Source organism: Mauremys mutica, chromosome 10 (assembly GCF_020497125.1).
Source record: "Mauremys mutica isolate MM-2020 ecotype Southern chromosome 10, ASM2049712v1, whole genome shotgun sequence".
Taxonomy (NCBI): domain Eukaryota; kingdom Metazoa; phylum Chordata; order Testudines; family Geoemydidae; genus Mauremys; species Mauremys mutica.
Window position 1 is genome coordinate 12,658,551 of NC_059081.1, and position 20,759 is coordinate 12,679,309.

General features: G+C 44.6%; 1 protein-coding gene across 5 annotated transcripts in view; it reads right to left on the reverse strand.

The window, feature by feature from the left end:
• SLC12A8 (solute carrier family 12 member 8) overlaps positions 1 to 20,203 on the reverse strand; it is an 83,075-nt gene extending 62,872 nt beyond the window's left edge. Inside the window, exons 1-5 of one of the 5 annotated variants that reach the window (XM_045031757.1) lie at positions 19,662 to 19,831; positions 14,180 to 14,420; positions 9,574 to 9,720; positions 4,916 to 5,107; positions 507 to 738 (exon numbers count right to left, since the gene is read on the reverse strand). In XM_045031757.1, the coding sequence (XP_044887692.1) occupies positions 507 to 738; positions 4,916 to 5,107; positions 9,574 to 9,720; positions 14,180 to 14,299 (691 nt within the window). In that variant the 5' untranslated portion in view covers positions 14,300 to 14,420; positions 19,662 to 19,831. Of the gene's footprint in view, positions 1 to 506; positions 739 to 4,915; positions 5,108 to 9,573; positions 9,721 to 14,179; positions 14,421 to 19,661; positions 19,833 to 19,990; positions 20,040 to 20,079 lie in introns of those variants that run through there. The other 4 variants (XM_045031756.1, XM_045031755.1, XM_045031754.1 and 1 more) reach the window with 4 other exon arrangements.
• Between the last annotated feature and the right edge of the window lie 556 nt (positions 20,204 to 20,759).

A 20,759-nucleotide genomic window follows, 5' to 3' on the forward strand; every position in this document is an offset into this window, starting at 1 on the left:
ATTATGTCAGTGTACAAACGACAATCTTGTCCCACCGATGTAAGTGCCTTATTACACCGACATCATAACCCCAACTCCACGAGAGGCGTAGGGCTTATGCTGGTGAAGTTAGGGTGACACAGTGTCTGTGTAGACACTTCGTTACTTGCATCAGCTGTTGGCTCTCAGCCTCCCCCAACACTGTCCCTCTTCAGTAGGTGGAAGCGCTCCTGGTGAGGATGCGCACCTCCAACAGAAGGAGAATTACGTGGACATCAGCCACTGCAGTCAACCTAACACAGGTTGACTTCAGGCTGTAGAGATGCCCTACGTGTTTGCAGAACAGGGGCTCTGGTTAGGTGCTTAACTTTAGGGATCCACCTCTAGAAGTTTTGGTCTATATTTCTGTCCAGCTTTTAAATTCACAGAATCATAAATTAAGGGGAAAACAAAATTTAACACACGTTATAAATTCTGTTGTTAAATTCTGTTGCAACTGTAAACATGAAGCATTCATGAAGTTTTACCTGGATCTAGGTGCGTGAATGATCCAATGACAAAGTCCAGCGTAGAAACAGCCAGCAGGAAGAGCAGTAAGAGTTGGAGACGGATTATCCATTTAACACCAGCCAGGTTAATTCCAAGCAGACCTAGTAAGACTGCCAGTGAAATTCCTCTGACTGCCCAAGTGCTACTGAAACCCAGTAAGTCGGAGATGGATTCTGCAAACCCGGTGATGTACATAGCACCTGCAACACACTGAATGACATTTAAACATAAACACCCCCACCTCCAGCGCAAGTACTGCCTAACATGCCCGAACTGGAGGATGTTGGATGGCTCAGAGGATTGGTGACAAGATGCAGAGTATTTCACCCTTTAGTTTCAGCCAGTCCAGGATGGTATTGACTGAAGGTTGTTACCATCTGATGGCTGCACCATGGGGGATGAGAGAGGAGTTTGGTTCTCTCAGTCAAATCCCTGCCGGATAGGCGCCACATCGCAATTTGCACCCTTGTTAATGTAATACCCACCCACTCAGCGTGGTGTTCTGTCCCACTCGAGTGGTGGCTAGGCCACCCATAGAGATTGCTACAGCCTTCAATAACAAAGCTGGGCTTTTAGCTCAGGCAAGAGAGGCTCCTTGTCCTGGGTTTGATGCCCACTGCCAATGACCCACCCACGGCCAAAGCGTAACTTTAGCAGAGAGGCTGAGGATTCCCCAGGCCAAACATTCACATGGAGACTAAACACGGGAATGAGGTATGTTGCCAGGATAGTGTAAGAAAGTTTGGACCTGTTCTGTAGGTAAATAGGGGACTTAGGGCTCTGAGACTGTCAAGCTACCTACCTTTTACCAGCTCTTAAATGCATCCTTTTTTAAAGCAACAGAATAAAACTCAGTGAATACACAAAGCAATGGTGAGGTCAGTATGAATTTGTCATACTGACACCCCAGAGACACTGAGCATCTCCTGAACAATACTCTGAAGTGAAAGAAAATACGTTTGCCCACCCAAGGTGCAAAATAGAGCACATCTCTGTAGTTTCTTGTTTTCCTTTCTTTCTGGGGAGCACCTGCTTGGAGAATGACTGATTGCTTCCCGCTTTATTGTTTTCAAGGTTTTTAACTCCGTATTTAGTTTGGACTTAAAGTTTGCTGTTCCACCGGTTCCCTGTCTCTTTACTGGAACATAGCCTGCACTGATAAGCGTGTATTGTGCAACTCATGTTCCATGAGCTCTGGGGAGAGCAGTTTATTTTTCCTGATGCAGAGAAAGACTTGTGTTCTTCACTGGATGTGTGTCTCTCTGCAGGAATGGAGTTCCAAAGCTCAGGGAAGTGTGTGGAGGTTAAGGCTACAATTCATGCCAGAGAGAAGATAGAAACCTAAGCAATCCTTTCCCTGCCAAACCAAAGTGGCACTACTTGATTCAAAGAAGAAGGAGGGGGTTGGGAAGAGAGAGGACTTTTATTCACTGTATAATTCTCTAAACTAAAACTTTCCGCCTTCCTATTCTATCTGACATTTCAGCGACAATCCTTTTCAACGCGCAGCTGGGCAGTTATGTGTGAACATCAGTGTGCACCAACCGTATGGGTTCAAAAAACCAAAGTGTGCACATGCAGGTGTTACAAATTGGTGGCCCATATGGGTATCTGAACTGCTGTGGACTTCTCAAGTTTAGGATGAACTTCCTCAGCCTAAAGGCTCTTTTTCCGCCTCTAATGGTCAGGCTATGTATTCAGCTTTGAGTCAACCACTATCTCTTGACTAATGGTCCTTGTCCTTTAGTTCAAGCAGTAGAGGCTCATGCTTTTAGATCCAGTGGTCCCAGGACAAATGACCCAATCTGGTCAGTTAGTCACAAAGAGCACAATCCAACTCCCAGGAAAGTCAAACAAAAGACTTCCATTGACTTCAACAAGAGTTAAATCAAGCCCTTAGTAACTAGTGATTAACAGACCATAGATCACATCCTTTGCTAGGGTAAATCAGCACTGCTTTATTGACTTAAGTGGAACAATACTGATTTCCACCAACTTAGCGTCTGTGCATTCATGGACAGGTATTTCCAAGCAGACAATGAGTGCGCACAATGCATCCATGCTGAGTTTTCAAACTTTTCCCTCAATATGCACCTTTAATACAGAGAATTTCTAAAAATATAATTTATGAAAGGACGTCTAGTGTCATGATGAGAGATTCACAAAAGATTGCATTTGAGACTTGAAAAGAAAAGTAGAACCTGACTCGAAACAAAATGCATTAGCCTGAAAAGCCTAATACAAGAAAGAATCCTGAAAGCAGAGAGAAATGCCATGTAGCTGTTTGCAGGGTGCACTGCAACTTAGGATTTCAGGGTTCTTTTCAACTGATTAACACCAGTTTTTGGAAGGACTTAAATAGGATCCTTCTACTTTCATAACAAAGCCAAGTAAAAGGAAACAGTATGTATATTGCAAAGGATAATTCAGAGAGTGGAGAGAAAGAAGGAGCTGCTGCTAGTCTCAACACTATCAGTGGCCTTGAAGCAACAGTCTGTCTTTCCTTCGATAAACCCTACCTTTGCCAGAAGATTGAAATATTTCTATGGATATAAAGTTATTGCTGTGACTTCTACAGTGGAGCCAATTTCTCCATAAATGCACCATGGAAATTGGTAATTTTTATATGTTTTTGAACTATCCCCTTCCCCTCCCCCCCCCCCCCACTAAAGATTTCTGCCTTCCATTTAGCAACAGCTTTTAGAAGTCACCAAACTGCGAGGCAGAGCAATGTTTTGGGGGGACAAGTGGCGACGCCATGCGGCGGAGCTCAGGGCGGGAGCACCACCTCCACCTCCTGAATCACCTCAGCGGGCCACCCAGCCTGTCTGAGGTGGGAGGGAGCAACCAAAAATTGTAACTTCAAGTAGGGCCCAGCTCTTTGCCATTAACCCCCCCAAATGTCCTCTGTGCCCCCCTTGCGGGGGTCGTGCCTCTGATTCTGAGTCTCACGGGGGCTGTAGTTTTAACTGAAAGGAGATCAAACATTGATGAGATTGCCAAGTCTTACTAAATAAAATGCGTTGTCCGCCATTACAGGAATTTTCTGGGGTACCCCCAATGAGAGCTCATGTAGCCCTAGGCGTATGTGTACCCCAGTTTGAAAACCACTGGGATAAAACACAGCACTGCTAAACACCTGCCAGTTCCTCATCTCTCCAAACCCCACACCCCCACACAAAATGATTGTCTAGGTAAATCCTTGGTCTGCCAGAGCCCAGATTCTATGACCTCAGGACATGCTGCACAGCTCAGTTGCTTTCCCAGGCAGTGGGGGAGATTGGGGGAATTATAGGGCAAAAGGCTGGGGGAAGTCTTTTTCTTACATGTGTGACTTTTTTGCATGCCCTGTCTTGTAACTATTGAATTTGTATTTGATGGAGACTTTTCAAATTGGCCAGGATTTTAAAGACAGCTGCAAGCTAATGCATTTAAATGAACAATTCTTCATTGTGCATGACCTTTTCTGGTATTTCTAATCTCTCTATTTTTTTCCAATTGCGACGGGCATTAATCATCACTTTTCTATTGGTAGGGATAGTTGTTTGTGTTTCTTAACCCTTTAATTTCAATCCACCACCTCAGTGGCACGTTAGGGTTTCTCTAAGAACAAAGAGCTGCAAAACTGTGCACAAAATCAACTACCCATAAGCTCCTCCTCCACACGGGCTCCGGGTCCTCTCCACTTCCCTAATGGCTCAGACACAACTTTGTCTCCAAACCACCTAATCTCTTTTCCCCAAGTGCTCCTCTTACTCCTCCACCATCAAAAGGAAACATTTAGTACACTGTGGGCAAATGGGTTGTGAGTTCAATCCTTGAGGAGGCCACTTCAGGATCTGGGGCAAAAAATTGGTCCTGCTAGTGAAGGCAGGGGGCTGGACTCGATGACCTTTCAAGGTCCCTTCCAGTTCTAGGAGATTGGTATATCTCCAATTATTACCTATAACCCCACAGCTGATCTGTAGAGTCTGTATTGTCCACTTGGCCACATAGGCTTTTTCCTCTTCAGTTTAAATATTTCCTTGCTTGTAGATGAGATGTCTTAGCTATGGCATTTTTTGTGTTTCATTCTCTTTTGGTCATTGTTCCCATGACCAGCGCCTCAGGACAGCAGAGGGAATTCAGACTGTGTCAGAGATGGCTCCATACATGGGGAGGAAATCATTAGCCTCCTCATAGCATTCCCCCTGTTCAAACATGACAGGACTGATCTGTACTCGTTGATGTATTGCTGTAGATGAGTGACAACACGCCTGATCATACTGAGAGGAATGAAATTATATGCCTACAACTCTGCTTTTCCAAGCCAGCCTCCTTCTCAGTGGGATCATCTTATTTATTTTAAAGTGTGGAAGAAAAGGATTGCAGTAACAATCATTTTTACCTGACCAAAAATGTAAAGGAGGCCAATGGTCCCTCCAACTTGACCACCGAGGACAGTAGAAATCATGGAATAGACTCCTCCACTTCCGATGCTACACCGCTCACAAACCCCAATTCCAGATAAGACAGTTACCAGGGCAACCACGACAACAAAGGACACCAGAAACATGCCCATTAAAATGCCGGTGTTTCCCTGTAACGGAGAAAAAAATGACACTGAAGAACACAAGGAAAATTATTCAGGGTAGGAAAAAAAACCTATCACTGAGATTCCAGTTAATTATAACACATTGTGTCAATTCATTGTAGGTTATTTTATATTCAGATTAAATAAAACAAAGACTTCTCACCTGTAAATTTAGCAACCACAGAAATGTATGTTAATTGTAAAATTCTTGAAACATGTTCAGGTCTTTGAGGTTTAAGGGCCATCCTTTTGTTGTGTATATGTGCAGCACCTAGCACAATGGGCTCTTGGTCCATAGCTAGGGCTCCTAGATGCCACCACAGTACAAATAATAATATTTATCACCACTGGTTCTTTAAAGGAAATTCTACCCTTATCAACAAGTGAGTGAGGGTCTCCTCAAAAGAGCCCTACTTTGTATAAATTAACTGAGGGCATCAGGTTATCTCACTGATCCCTCGACCTGAGATTTAACACACCAGGGTGTTATCAAGGGCAGATCACTACTCAGCTAAAGTTTCACAGTTACAACTCCCTTATAACCATGAATAATCTGCCGCAAGGTAAAAAAGGTGGGGGGGGGGATATTTTGATTGTTACAAATACTGGGCCAGATAAACACAAAACAAAAAACCTCAGCACGCAACAGGTCCTGAAATAAAAGCCTGGATTTTCAAACTGCCCATTTCTTAGGCCCCTAAATGATCGGATATTCAAAAGGGCTCAGAACCCAGCGGCTCCAATTGAGATCAAATGCTTTTGAAAATCTAAGCCACTAAGAACTACTATGTTGCTAACACCCATATCAATGAACTACAAAAACAGAAGGAAAAACTGAATATACAAGAGAAAAAATAAACATGTTATAGGTAATTGCTTGCTGATCATTATCTGGACTATCCACCGTCTCGTGTGACGCAATATCTCAGTCCACACCCATGTGCTCCTCCAGCTTTCTGCAGATGCTTGGGACAGCCCTGCTTTCAAGCAGGCCTGTTCAGCGGCCTGCAACATGGAAATTGGCTCGCCTCCTGGTGGTATCGCAAGCGGATTTGTGCAACCTGTGACTTTTCACTTCCTGATCTAGAGCAGAGGTCCACAAACAGCTGCCTTGGCATATGGCGCTGGCTTGTTCTCTAATTCCCAGCTGCTAAGGTGCATTAAACAGACCTACCTTAAATCCCTTTTCCATGTATCCAACTGCTGTAGCTGTGTTATGAGATGGCGAATGGGCGAGCAGGTCATCTGTATTAGAATCCAAGAACCCCTCGGCCCACAGGCTTACAAGGAAACCCAATTCTTCCCAGAAACATGTAATGCTCTTGCCACCATGTGCCATGGAGCCTTTGGTGACTGCAGCGAGTAAGTCAGCTTGTGTGCTTTGATAGCCATAGAACCAGGCCACATAGAGCCCATGGCCTCCCACCATTTACAGCTTTACGAGACAGCATACCTTGTCCGCCTTCAGTTGGAAGCTTGCCACGTTTGGTGGGCTTTTCTATTCAAGTCAGAAGTCCAAAAGTGAAATAGAATTAGAGACTGTTCAGTGACTTCAGGGAGTCCCGGCATCAAATGCTTCTCCTGGGAGCCCCGTTCTCACCGTCTTATGCTTGTTCTTCATGCTGCAGAAATCTCTTTTCCACGGTCAAGAGAGTGTCTCTACGTTCCTGCTGAACTTCCCCAGCTAGTGTAACTTGCTGATCTCCGAATCTCAGTCACTTCCCCTGAAAACTCATCCAGGACCCAATGCCAATGCAGGGAGGACTGGAAACCTCTCCCCACCCTTCCTTCCCCCACAGCGCTGCCCCATTACTACGGTAAGATTTTTGCATAATTTCTCTTTGCTGCTGGCTGCCAAGTTGCCTCTCTCTCCATTCCAGTGGCGCTTGTATCTGAGGACACGTTGGCCTCTGGCACCATTTTGTTTCTTATCAGCGACAGGCGGCTGCTGCTTCTATTTTGTGCTGGTCTAAGTCCCAGATCTTTCTGATGTTGGTGGGTTTTTGTTTTGTTTTGTTTTTAAAAAGAGAAACGTATCCAGGATGTTGCTATCATTGTGAAATCCTATTTTGGTTCAATATCCTGCTGTTTTAGGTGTTGATTTTATTGGATCAGTAGAAAATGAAGCCAGGGCTCATTGTGAATGCCGCTGCTAGCCGGGTCTACATCACATGAACCCTTATAATCTAGTTTTGTTTTGCTTTTAGAAAAAGGAACAATTGTTTCTTTGCCTCAATTATGTACAGTCAGATTAAGACAGTACTGAAAACTTGCTTTTTTTTTTTAAATACACTGAAATACTTTCAACAGTGTTTTTTTAATTGGTAGCAAATAACTTCTATTAATCATCCAGGAAGGATGGTAGTTCTTGCCCACTGCTTGTGGTAATGGACAGTCCATTTGGATCTACAGAAGAAAAAGTTAATAACACAGACCCTAAAAATCAGAACTGATTCTTGCAATGCATCATGGGAAGGAATGCCACACTCAGGGATCACAGCAGCATGCAGAGCAGGAGAGAAAACTGGAACACTGAAGCTTATTTACACATGCGTGACAGGACATGCTACAGTTGAGACTAAAGGCCTAGTGTATCATTAGCATTATTATCTAATACTTCGATATGGGCCCAAAGACCTCCAGCAACAATCAGGGAGTCTCTGTACTCGGCGCTGCAGAAATATATAGGAAGACTGACCCCTGCTGTCTTGACAATTTTACAATCCAAGGCCCTGATCTTGCAATCAGATCCATGCAAGCAAACCCCTGTGCTTGTGTGAAGCCCCAGTGACTTCAAGGTCTAATACTATTATTTTCAATCACTCCTCATTTCCCTTTTAAAAATCCTCTATTTGATTTTTTACTTTATTTATTGACTGTGCCACCAGTAACTTTCTATTAAAAAGAAAAGTGAGGGATGAAGGCAATAGGACGGTGTCGATGAAGGGCTTATGGAAACCTTTCTGACATCTCAGTTGAAATTAATGTGGAACAGGGAAGTAAATGATGAAAAAACTCACCTATTATGTCTGGCTAATGGGTATCAGTAAAGGGCCCTGGGTAATCCAGCTGGGAATGATGATCTTTCTGATGATGCGACACCTGTACTGGAATGGACTATCAGATTTCATAAGGCAAGGATTGGCCCTGGATGATTCGTGGAGGAGAAAATCATGGCAGCCGAAGGAAGTTATACTGGTGATTCAGTGGGCAGCACTCAGCTTTCTGAGTCAGTAATGAACTAATCCCCTAGGTGGAACTAAGGGAGAGGGGGTTTCTGGAGGTACAGTCTTGAATGAAGGCCTGGACCCTTTTGGTCATTGTAGACCCCAGGGCAATTCTCACAAGCGTATTGTTCCCAACAGCCAATGTGGGAACTACACTGGGCCTAGCCAGGGCTGGGAACCTCAGTACCCATTGAACCGATATGCCAAATTTAGATGATATAATCAGGAAGTGAGCTAAAGTGGTTACGCTGAGGAACTGAAGGCACTCAGAACCTGGCAGGACTGGATTAAACGTTTCCCCTGCAGATTCAGTTGGATCTGTTCGTAGCTACACTTCCTGCTATAAACCCTTGTGAAGTAATGCTATATGCCTTTGAACAGCTGCTTCATTTCCTCCCAGGAGTGGCAACAGGATTCATCTATCTCTCTTTATCACGGGCCTGAGTCGACCCTCAGACTGTGTAACTTCGTTGACGTTATTTCAAATATACCCTGGTGCTGTGGGAGATCAGAACCTGGCCCTGAATTTCTCTCCCTGTAAAAACACAGAGATCCCTGCCCTTTCAGAAGAAAGGCGCTATATCAAATGCTAGATGTTAAAAATTTCTTCTTGTACCTTTGAGAACAGCTGGGCTCATGACATTAAGTCCAGGGTTCAGCTCCAACATTCCCTCGGGAAGCTTTGCTTTTCCTACATGGAAGCTGCAGGGAACAGCACAATTTACTGAGCAAGGTTGGACCCTGCTTCATGCTGCAGTATCAGGCTCACTCTTAAAGCCATGACACTGGGATATATGCTACCCTTGAGCCACGCATGGGACTCTCCTGGATATCAAGGAGAATGTTGCACAATCCAGGGCCCTTTATACGGAACAGCAGGGTCTCCATTTAAAACTGCCATGTTAGAAATACGACTGTTCAGTGCTGCTTGGAGGAGGACAGTGGAGGATGTGTAACCATGGTAATACATTTTACCTGGAAAGTTATATTTGGATACACCATTACACATGGACTTCTCTATAAATTGTCAGGTTTGTTTGGCATTTGCAGAACAGCGCATTACAGAGAAAACAGCCCTAGCCTCAGTGTATTTTTAAACACAGTCATCTACATTTTCAGAAGGGCAAAAAGAAAAACCAAGAGATTTAACCGATTCACGAAGCACAAAACCAAACGCAATTGTGGCGGGGGAGAGAATAACCTACTACTTAACCCACAATGTCACCCAGTTTGTCCTTCACTCACCACTAACCATCCAGTCCTCAGAAAAAGAACCACTCCAAAAATGTTGATCATGCAAGAAGTAAAAACGCCATCCCAGGTTCCAAAGAGCACTGGCTCCCAGACAAATAGCTGTATCTTCCACCAGGGTTTGGTCTGCGTTTGAGATACCTAGAGGAAAGTAAAATCTTCAGTTACCTCCATGCTGCCATCTGGGTGACTGCAGAAGTGGCACAGTGGCCTGCCAAGACTCCTACAACTGGGAGCTCTGCGCATGGCTGCTACAGCGTCACTTTGCCTGACCTCACCCACAAAGAGCAGTATATCCAGGGAAAGGGGAAACCTTGAGTGACGGGACCACGAGGTCCACAGATCCCCAGCAATGCCATGAAACTATTGCAGGCTCCACAACATGGATGCAGAAAGCACCACTATTTGGTCCTTAATCTGCTCTCTCTGTCATACAGAATTCAATCAAACAAGTAACACCACACCGAAGCACAAAAAAACGGTCTCTACTGTACAGAAGGCAGGGTCACAACATCTCAATCAATCTGGCACGGGATGCTACATGTACAAGCTATACAGTCAGTTTTTTATCAGGCACAAGAAGATATGTTACAGAAGATGCCAATCAGTAGGTTCCCCATTAATGGAGTCATGGTAGAGTGTACTTGGGCTCTCCTCAGGTTCCCATCCCTCAGCTGTTCTTTTTAGGTGACAAATCTGAGGAACTATCCCAGACTGAGGTGTCAATAGAGGCAGTTTCAGAACAAATTGATAAATTAAATAGTAATAAGTCACCAGGACCAGAGGGCATATGCCCAAGAGTTCTGAAATAACTCAAATATGAAATTGCAGAGCTACTAACTGTGGTATGTAAACTAATATTTAAATCAGTCTGTATACCAAAAGACTGGCAGATAATGTGATGCCAATTTTTTTAAAAGGCTCCAGAGGTGATATTGGCAATTACAAGCCAGTAAGCCTAACTTCAGGCAAATTGGTTGAAACTATAGCAAAAACCAGAATGATCAGATACACAGATGAACGTGATATGTTGGGGACTTTTGTAAAGGGAAATCGTGCCTCACTGACTTATTAGAATACTCTGAGGATTTCAACACACACATGAAGAAGGGTGATCCAGTGCACATAGTGTAGGTGGACTTTCAGAAAGCCTTAGACAAGGTCCTCATCAAAGGCTCTTAGGCAAAGTAAGGAGTCATGGGATAAGAGGGAAGGTCCCCTCGTGAATCAGTAGCTGGGTAAAAGGCAGGGAACAAAGGGTAGGAATAAATGGTCGGTTTTCACAGTGGAGAGTGGAAATAGCAGGGTCACTCAAGGATCTGTACTGGGACCAGTGCTGTTCAACATATTCATAAATATTCTGAAAACGGGCATAAGCAGTGAGGTGGCGAGGTTTTCAGATGATACAAAATCCTCAAGACAGTTGAGTCCAAAGCAGAGTGTGAAGAGTTACAAATGGCTCTCACAAAACTGGGTGACTGGGGAACAAATAGCAGATTAAATTCAGCTTTGATAAGTGCAAAGTAATTCACACTGGAAAACATTATCCCCACTATACATACAAAATGATGGGGTCAAAATGAGCTGTTACCACTAAAGAAAGGGATCTTGAAGTCATTGTGGACAGTTCTCGGAAAACATCTGCTTGCTGTGCAGCAGCAGTCAAAAAAGCCAACAGAATGTTAGGAACCATTATGAAAAGGATAGATAAGAAGACAGAAAATATAAGAATGCCACTATATAAATCCCTAGTTAAAAAGACTAGGAGTGTCCATCATAGAAAAGAGACGATTAAGAGGGGATATGATAGAGGGCTATAAAATCATGACTGGTGTGGAGAAAGTGATAAGGAAGTGTTATTTAATTTTTCACATAACACAAGAACCAGAGGTCACCAATGAAATTAATAGGCAGCAGGTTTAAAACAAACAAAAGGAAGTATTTCATCACACAAAATGCACAGTCAACCTGTAGAACTTGTTGCCAGGGAACTTTACGAAGGCCAAGACTATAACTGGGTTCAAAAAAGAACTATGTAAGTTCATGGAGGATAGGTCCATCAATTAGCCGAGACAGTCGGGGATGCAAACCCATGCGCTTGGTGTCCCTAACTCTCTGACTGCTAGAAGCTGGGAGTGAACGACAGGGGATGGATCACTCAATAACTGTCCTGTTCATTCCGTCTGAAGCATCTGGCACCAGCCACTGCTGGAAGACAGGATAGTGAGCTAGATGGACCATTGGTGTGATTCAGTTTGGCCATTCTTATGTGCTTATGACTAAAGGCTGGGAAGTGCTCTGGGTTAACTCATCCTGCTCCATCAAGGGACATGTCCACCACCTGCAACAGCACTTGCAGTTTACATGGTGACGAGCTGGAGGGTGAGTGGGGAAGGAATGTAATGCCTGGGCAGAATATGGAGTGAAGCTAAGTCAGCTTCTGCATGGTTAACTGTGGCGCTCCTCTGAAAAGTGACTCTATAGAAAAGGCATCAGAGGGTTCCATGATTATTTTCCCTCAGTGACTATCAAACATTTCCTGTTTACAAGTTCAAAGACTTTTTTCTAACTGCCAGCCCTGCAAACTCAGCCTGGGTTTCTGAAAGACAAGGTGGGGGTCTTTCTTTCTCATGGATCAGCACCAGTACTAAAGGTTCCAGAAGCCAAATTAACCCTTCAGTTACACATGTGCAGAACCAACATTTTTGCTGGATTTGCACACATGTAAGTGGTGGGAATTTAGTAAGCAATTCTGCTGAAGCTGCACAAGAAGAAAGAGAATCCAGCTCATTCATAGTCATAGAGTTTAAGGCCAGAGGGCACCACCAGATCATCTAGTCTGTCCTCCTGTATACCACAGGCCACCACCATCAGCCAGAGCCCACACACAAAACCCAACAACAAAAATTAGACCAAAGTATTACAGCCCACAGGAGAATAGACTATTATGTGCCATAGGCAGAGAATCGGAGGGAGATTCACCAGTGCTCGAGGGCCCCACAATGGCAGGGAAATTACTCTCTCTGTCTTGGCTCTGCAGGGCTAACAGTACAAACTTTTTTTTTTGTCATTACAGTAAGCAGATACCTAACTTAGGTTGTTATTTAAGTGAGCGTTACTGGCTGGTTAGCACTCTTGACAAATAAGGGCACTTATTTAGGCACCTAAATGTGGACTTAGAAGCCTAACATTAGGCCCCTGTTTTTGAAAATCTCAGCCAAGGCCAAAACAGTCATAATGGAAGACTGGTATTAATCATGGCGTTGCTTCCTGACATGCTATATCTTTAGGCATATACAGCATAACCAATATGATCTCAATGATATAGAGTCATGCAGAACTGCAGGTAACAGAATAACTTTAACACTAAAATGTTCATTTTTAACAGTTTCAGGTGTGTCAAAAAGCTTTAACCCACTGTCAAGTACAATACACAGCATTCCAGGGTACAGAGTAACTGCGTCCTACATAGGAAAGCCATCAAGTGAGCAAATTAATTTGGATTTTTTTTTTTAGGGGAACTGGAAATAAACAACATTTAAAAGACTTTACCAATGATTATGTTATTGCTATTTGTTGGTGATTCGGTAAGTGGTGCTGTTCTCTCTGACATGGTTACAGAACCAGGTCCCCCGTAGGATGGCAAGGGTTCCTACGTCATTAGAGATGGGGGTCTTTCAGAAGAGATGTAAAACCAAAGTCTCGACAACATGCGATCATCAAGGCACTTTTCTGTATGAGCTAGTTAACCCCTGTATCCTAGCCAAATTCTCACTCAGGTACCTCAATTCTCCAAGCTGTTTAAACGAGACTCAGTTCCAGACTTTAGCCCATCCTCCTTCAAATTATGAACCATCATGTTTGGTAGTAGAATCTTTAAAAAAAAAATGGCCTACAGACAACCAGACAGCACCAATTTTCCAAATGTTACCAGAGCTGCCCTTGGAAAGAGCCGTCCGAGAGATTCCCCAAGGAAGGATTCTGTGCTGTGCTGTAAACCATTTACCACACACAGTTGTGCTTCAAGCAGAAGTTTGCAATGGCTCTCCTGCATGGCCTGAGAGGCAGTGAGTAGGGCCCCAGTCCATTCCTTCAGCTGCTTAAAACAAAAAACACAAACCCACCCCCTTTTTGGTACCAGCATGGCTAGAATCTCATAGTGGACGAAGCCAAGAGTTAAGAGTTTGGAGAAGGTGACTATACCCTATACCATTCTCTGGAAACCAACACAGAAGACAGGCCCTTCCTTGCCTGACATCCAGACAAGATGTTAATCCAGAGTCTGATAGAACTTCCATAGACCGGACCAGACCCTGCAGAGGCTACTTTTGACTGGATGAAACATAAGACCTTGAGAAAGACCATAAGACCATGCAACTCTGATGGATCTCATTAGGGTAATAAGGTATCCATCATATTCAAGGCCTAAGAAGGAATGAAACCTTTCTTACTGAAACACATGATTTTGACATAACCTGATTAATTTCAGATATTTGTTATGTCAGTTTATTCATCTGTCAGTTCATGGTGATGTCACAAGGAGCTGCAGATGGAACTCAAGAGATTAGTGGCTTGGGGAGAAGCAGCCTTTTCAACATACCTGTTGTGCTTCCTCGTGGAACAGCTCTTGCACGTGCGTGTCACTCCTCAGGCCAGCAGCGCTGCTCAGCACAAACATTTTATCTTTTATGTTAGTGCTGTATGTCCAGCGTGCAGCCATAATGCTAATCACGAGTCTGGGGGGCAGAGTAGAAGGTCAGCTATTCCTCTCAAACAAATTCCTGTAGCGGTGGAATCTCCACAGATGAGGATTCATGGTTTGTTACTCCTAGTCAGAAGGGCTGGGGAAGAAAAAGAAAGAGAAACCTACTATAATGTTCTAATTCTGCAGAATACAAAGACGCACAAACCTGCCATTTAAGCAGCACCATTCTTTCAAACCAGACCCTTATAATGACACCAGCATGTGAAATATAGGAGCTGCCTCTAACAAGGCATCTTGATAGGGCATGTTTAGTATGAAGACAACAATTATTTTATTATTTGTATCATACCTCAAGGCAAGGTATGCCAGGCATGTCACAGAACAGATAGCTTGATAGGTCCCTGCCCCAAGCAGCTTACAGTCAAAACAGAAGTGCATATTAACAGATGAGAGTAAGGAGCAGAGGATGGGAAGGGACTTCCTCGGTCATCAAGTCCAGTCCCCGGCTATCACAGGCAACCCTGTCATATAATCCCATTCAGAAACATATCAAGCTCCATCTTAAAACTAGTCAGTTTTCTTACCTGCCCTACTTCAGTGGCAAACTATTCCAGAACCTCACTCCTCTGATGCTTAGAAACCTAATTTCCAACCTAAATTTATTCATGGTCAGTTTATACCCATTCATTCTTGTGCAACATTGTCCGTTATCTTAGATAGCTCTTCCCTCTCCCCAGTGTTTATCCCCTGATGTATTTATAGAGACCAGTCTCAGCTGGGGCAAAGGATGTAACAACAGCGTAAGGATTGAACGATGATGTTTAGCATGTATTCTGATAGTTCTTAAACTTGACTATGGGAACTTTTTTGTTCCTTTGGGTTTCTAACATCAGTATTAATTACACTTCATGGTAGCAGGAGTTAAATACACACACAAAGAATCAATCATGATTACAAAACTCCATGTTTACTTATTTGTATTTGAGTAGTGCCTGGAGATTGCAACTGAGCTCGGCGATCCACTGCGCTAGGCGCTGTACAAACACATAGGGAGAGAGAATCTCTGTCCCCAGGAACTTACAATCTAAACACAGAAAGGAAGATTATTGTCCTCAGCTTGCAGGAACAATGGGACAGAGAAATTAAGAGAATTGCCCAAGGTCACACAGAACATCGGGAAGCAAGATGGGACTTAAATCCAGATCACTCATGTCCCAGCCCAGGGCCTTACCCACAAGACCACCCTTCCTAACCAGCCTTCCTTTCTAATTCTGCCTTTGCCTTCAAACAGAACATTGTGAGCACACTAGTATAGAAACAACGTCTGTGCTCCCCAGTAGTTGCACTGATGATCCTCCTTTCTAGTATTTCTGCTGTGCTGTCCAATGTACTGGGCACAGGAGGTGTTTCTTTATCCCGTGCATTTGTCCTGTTAAGCAGCAGTAAAGTAGTTAAGAGTTCATTGATTCCCTGCTGCTCATTCCCCTCAACCCCCCCGAAGTAAAAAAAAAAAATCCTTTACAATATCACAATTGGTTGCTGTTATAAGGCAGTTGGGGCTTCAAGCAGGGAAGCAGCAGCAGGAGCAGATGAATTCTTAAGTAACAAAGACTGTGTTTTTATGCAAATAGCCCCGATGATGAAAATGGAGGGAGGAAAATACAGGACATGCAGGCAAAATTACTTTTAAGTAGAATATTTTTCAAAGCGTTCCACAAGGCATCAGGCTGCTCTTTAATGGGAAGAGATTTTATTTAGTAAAGCTCCACTGTGATCACCAAAATTCATTTCATTTATGGAAGATGCACCTGGAAGTAAAAGTTGAGCATCGCTGTCCTTGTTCATTTTACAATGTTCATTTCTAAGACCCATATGCTTGTTGCAGTACCTGGGGACACACATAGATAAAGCATTCCTAGCAGCAAAAGTACATTTGCAGCAAGTTTGATGTAATCATTAATTTACCATATCTTTCATAGGCAAATGTAAACATCTTTCACATAGTAAGGCCCAGGTCCTAAAATTTATAACTTGCAGATGGACTGTGCTATAGGTTACAGGACTGAGGTGCAACCTTGCCAGGATATTTTGCTGTCCTACTTTTTAAATCCTCCAACAGACTTTCTTCCTTCTTCTACTCACTCTGGTCTCTGAGAATCCCTGCTCTCTCTTTTCTACTCCCCAATCCCTCTGCTTGTCTATCACTAACTTCTCTCTCTCCCTGCACACAATTTCACCCCTGTTGGTCTGAGAACTTTCTCCTCTGCAGCTATTGCTGTATGGAACAGCCTACCTAAATTTTTCTCCCTTTCCTATAACTTAATTACACAATGATTTATATACATACGTGTGTCACCAATATTTGCATTCATTTAGCACTGGGATACTGTTTTATGTAGGACGCTGTGCAAGATACGTAAATGAAAGGAAAATAAATATTTTGCTCTGATTCTACAAAGACTTACACACGCATAACTTTGTACAATGCAAGTCGTCCCATTGAAGTCGACGGAATTTTACAGTATGTAAGATAAATAAACACACTTCTTTGTGAGATCAGGGTCTGAGATTGTAGTCTTTGGGGGCAGGGACCTTCTTCTTGTTATGTGTGTGTATATAGGTGCCTACCTCAATAATGCCACCACAAAATATCCATCTAGGTTAGAATATAAGAATGGCCATACTGGATCAGACCAATGGTCTATCTACCTCAGTATCCTGTCTGCCAACAGCGGCCAATGTCAGCTGCTTCAAAGAGAACAAACAGGACAATCATCAAGTGACCCATCTCCTGTCGTCTGGTCTCAGCATCTGGCAGTCACAGGCTTTGGGACACCCAGAGCATGGGGTTGCATCCTTGACCATCTTGACTAATAGCTATTTGTTGATAAGTTCCTGGAGGATAGATCCAATTCTTTTTTGAATCTAGTTATAGTTTTGGCCATCACAACATCCCCCGGCAATGAGTTCCACAGGTTGACTGCACACTGTGTGAAGAAATACTTCCTTTTGTTTGTTTTAAACCCGCTGCCTATTAATTTCATTGAGTGACCCCTGGTTCTATCTAGCATTTGCCACACCATGGCTAAAGCATGTTATGCTACACACACCGTTCAAAATTAGCCTGCTAGAATAATAATTCCTTTCCCCAAATATAAAATTAGGGTCTAATTCAAACCTCTTCCCCAGCACTAAATAAATCAAATAAATGGAATCAATGACCACATATTTAGTTCCCCATGGCTTTCATGGCTAAGAGCAAAACAAGAGCTTTTGGGGAAATACGTCCATTGCAGTTAAGGAAAAATAATTATGTAGGGTTGATTTTTTTGTCTGTTTTTATGGTGACAAGTAATTTGGAAGCTGAGATACTTTCATATTTAATTGTAAAGGCTTATTCTGGAAGATGAAAATTACAGCCTCTAGTGTGCATTCTGCAACTCAAACTGCCATTGTATCTTTTCAAACTAAGACTATTTCATTAATAATCACATTAAAGCAGCTTCTCAGCCAAAATCACTACTCTAAGCTATTCAACAGATGGCTGATTTTAAAGAAAAGAGGTTAATACATTTCCAACCCGCAATTGTGTGTGGTCCAATGACCTTTGAAGGGGCTCCCTTCCTATCATAGGAGTTACTTTCAAGGCTTGTTTTGTGATGGGACCCAGCAGCTCAGAGCACTTTGTTTTCAATAAATCACCTAAACCCTTATTGTGGTCAAGTTTTAAAAAACACTTAATTTTGGGGACCCCAAGGAAGAAATTAATTAAAGATAAATCAAATAGCAGTCACCACAATAAACTTAACTAGCACACTCAGGAACGTTTGATTATATACAAATACAACAATGTTATCCAGGCAATGTAATATCCAAGCTAAGTTTGTTGCTCTTCTATATTTTGAAAACAATAGTAAGAGACGGTTACTCACCGTAGTAACTGTTGTTCTTCGAGATGTGTTGCTCCTATCCATTCTAGACAGGTGTGCGCGCCTGACTGGAATGCATAGGAGCAATCACTCGAAGAAGAACAGAGTATTACATATTAAGGACAAACTCTCTAGCAGTATATCAATTTTACAGCCTGATTTGACTTACTTCTATTTAAAGTTGTTTATAAGGTTCCCATCACCTTAGTTAACTAGACACTGTTACACTTAGGCTGTAAATGACCAGCTATAATGACAAAACAAGAACAAACGCCACTGGAAGGATTTATATAATAAAATAAATCACACAAGTAAATGACATTTGTCACCACTGCATTGTTCACTCTGGCTCTATGTTCTCTCTCGTTTGCTGACACCCTGTGTCTGTCCTGTCTATTTAGACTGTAAGGCCTTTGGGGCAGAGACTGTCTCTTACTCTGTTTGTACAGCACCCAGCACAACAGGGTCCTGTTCTCCTCTGTGCTTAGGCGCTACTATCATGACTATTATGGTATAAATCAAAGACTGAAGTGAATCAAACCATTCTTGATGAGAGAGCTCTCACCTCTTTGACAGCCCACAGAAAATACAGCCACCCACCTCTTATTATTAATTGGGTTTTTGTTTGCTTTTTAATAACATAAAAAAAGAGGTGTCCAAGGAAACTCACAGACGGGACAGCTATTCCTTCCAGGATTTACCAGCATACAGACTAGATCTCCGCAGCCTCTTTGCCGAAACTAGCTTAACCAGCCACAAACATCACCTCGCCCACCTCCTCGAGCCTGCCCAGGGGGCCCGTAAATGCAGATTCTCCGGAGCTCGGCTCAGGGTCATTCCACCCGCAGACACACGGCGCTGCAAACCCGCCGAGCCGAGCCGGGCCGGTGCGTGCGCCGCGCAGGTTTAGGTGGAACTCCTGCGCTGACGAGCCCTAGAAAGGACCAGGAAGGAGGGCGAGCCCTGCCCACCGTCAGCCTGGGAGCAGGAGTTTCCTGGATCCGGGAGGCACCTGCCGCTTGTTCTCAGCGCCCTGCCCCCCGCCTTCGCCTGCTTGTGAAGTTCCTGCACCTTCTGCTCCTGAGTCTCCCTCATCTTCCTTCCCCGCCCCCCCCCTCGCCTGCTTTGCCCTTGGAGGGGGGCAGCTAGCAGCAGCCCCTGGTTCTCTGCTGTCAGTGGCAGCCCATTTACAGCCGGGTGAGTGAAAAAACAAACCAGAAGTTGTTTGCCCCAGAAGCAAACCCCCGCCCCACCGCACTGCAGCCCCTGGTGCTCGCTCCGCGCGTGGGGTGCAGCCCACGCGCCCCACCCCACCAGCAGCCGGTTATCTAGCCCGGGGCTCACATCCCCCCACGCAGCAGCTGCTGGCTCTGCTCCCCTGGGCCCCCCTCACTCCCTGCTCCCCCTGACTCTGGCTGGGGGCCTCCCCTGCCCCGGGCTCGCCTTACCCTGGGGTGGGGCTGTGCCTCGCCTCTGCCCTGCAGAGACAGCCCCGGTTCCGCTGCGAGCCTCCAGCCAGCGCTGCCCGGGGCCGGGCACTCAGTGCCACGTGGGCCTGGCGCTGCCGGTGCTGCTGCGGCGGCGGCGGCGGGACGTGGGGGTGGCCTTGCCCCAGGCAGGGACACTCCCTGGTAGTTTGCACAGGAGCCGGAGCGCGCAGCCCTAGAGCCTCCTCTCTGCATCCAGCCACATGCCCCCGACCACAGCTAAGGGCCAGCGCTCCCTTCCCCAGCTGTGCTAGGCAGCCGAAAGGGGGCACCCTCCCCAAGGAGCTCACCTGCCTCCAGCAAGCAGGATGGGGGGCAGCCCCCACACCTGGACAGCCCTTATTATTTATTCACACATCCAACTAACCAGGGCACCTACCTCTAGCTACCAAATACGGCCCCGCCCCTGCCCCCACTTCCGGAGGGCAGCAGGCTCTCTGCCCCCACTTAAGGGAGCAAGGCCTAGGGCTTTGCCTTCTGATATTGGCATTCCCAGACTATCAATACTCCAGCTCTCACTCATACCAGTCAATCCAGAGCAACTCCATTACAAGGGTGCCTGATTTATACTGATGGAGCTGAGAGCAGGATTAGATCCATAGGGAGCAAATCCTAACCCCATTGAAGAGAATGGGAGAACTCCCACTAGGGCCACAATTTCACCCATAGTGCGTGGACTCTGGAGGTGGAAAAGGCCTGTTCGGTATCTGGCCCCTGACCCTGCCAGTGCAGCATTGTGTCCTGCAGTATATTTTCTACTAGTCCTCCTAAGAGACAACCCTTGTTGGTTGCATCCAAAGGGAGCAGCAGGTGTAACAAGAACCTTGTACAATTTTGTCTATTACAAACACATGCAGCCAGTGGGGAGGGAATGTGACAGGTTATATATGCAAACAGAGACGGAGTCCCATTACCAGAGATAATAGGCTCAACATCCTGCTTGGCAAGCCCGTTTGTTTATTCTTTATTGACACTCGGGGAACATGATTTTTTTCCCCTTAAGGATGGAAGACAATAGGCACATAAACAGTCAAATAAGGACGCTAGGCGGTAGCATCC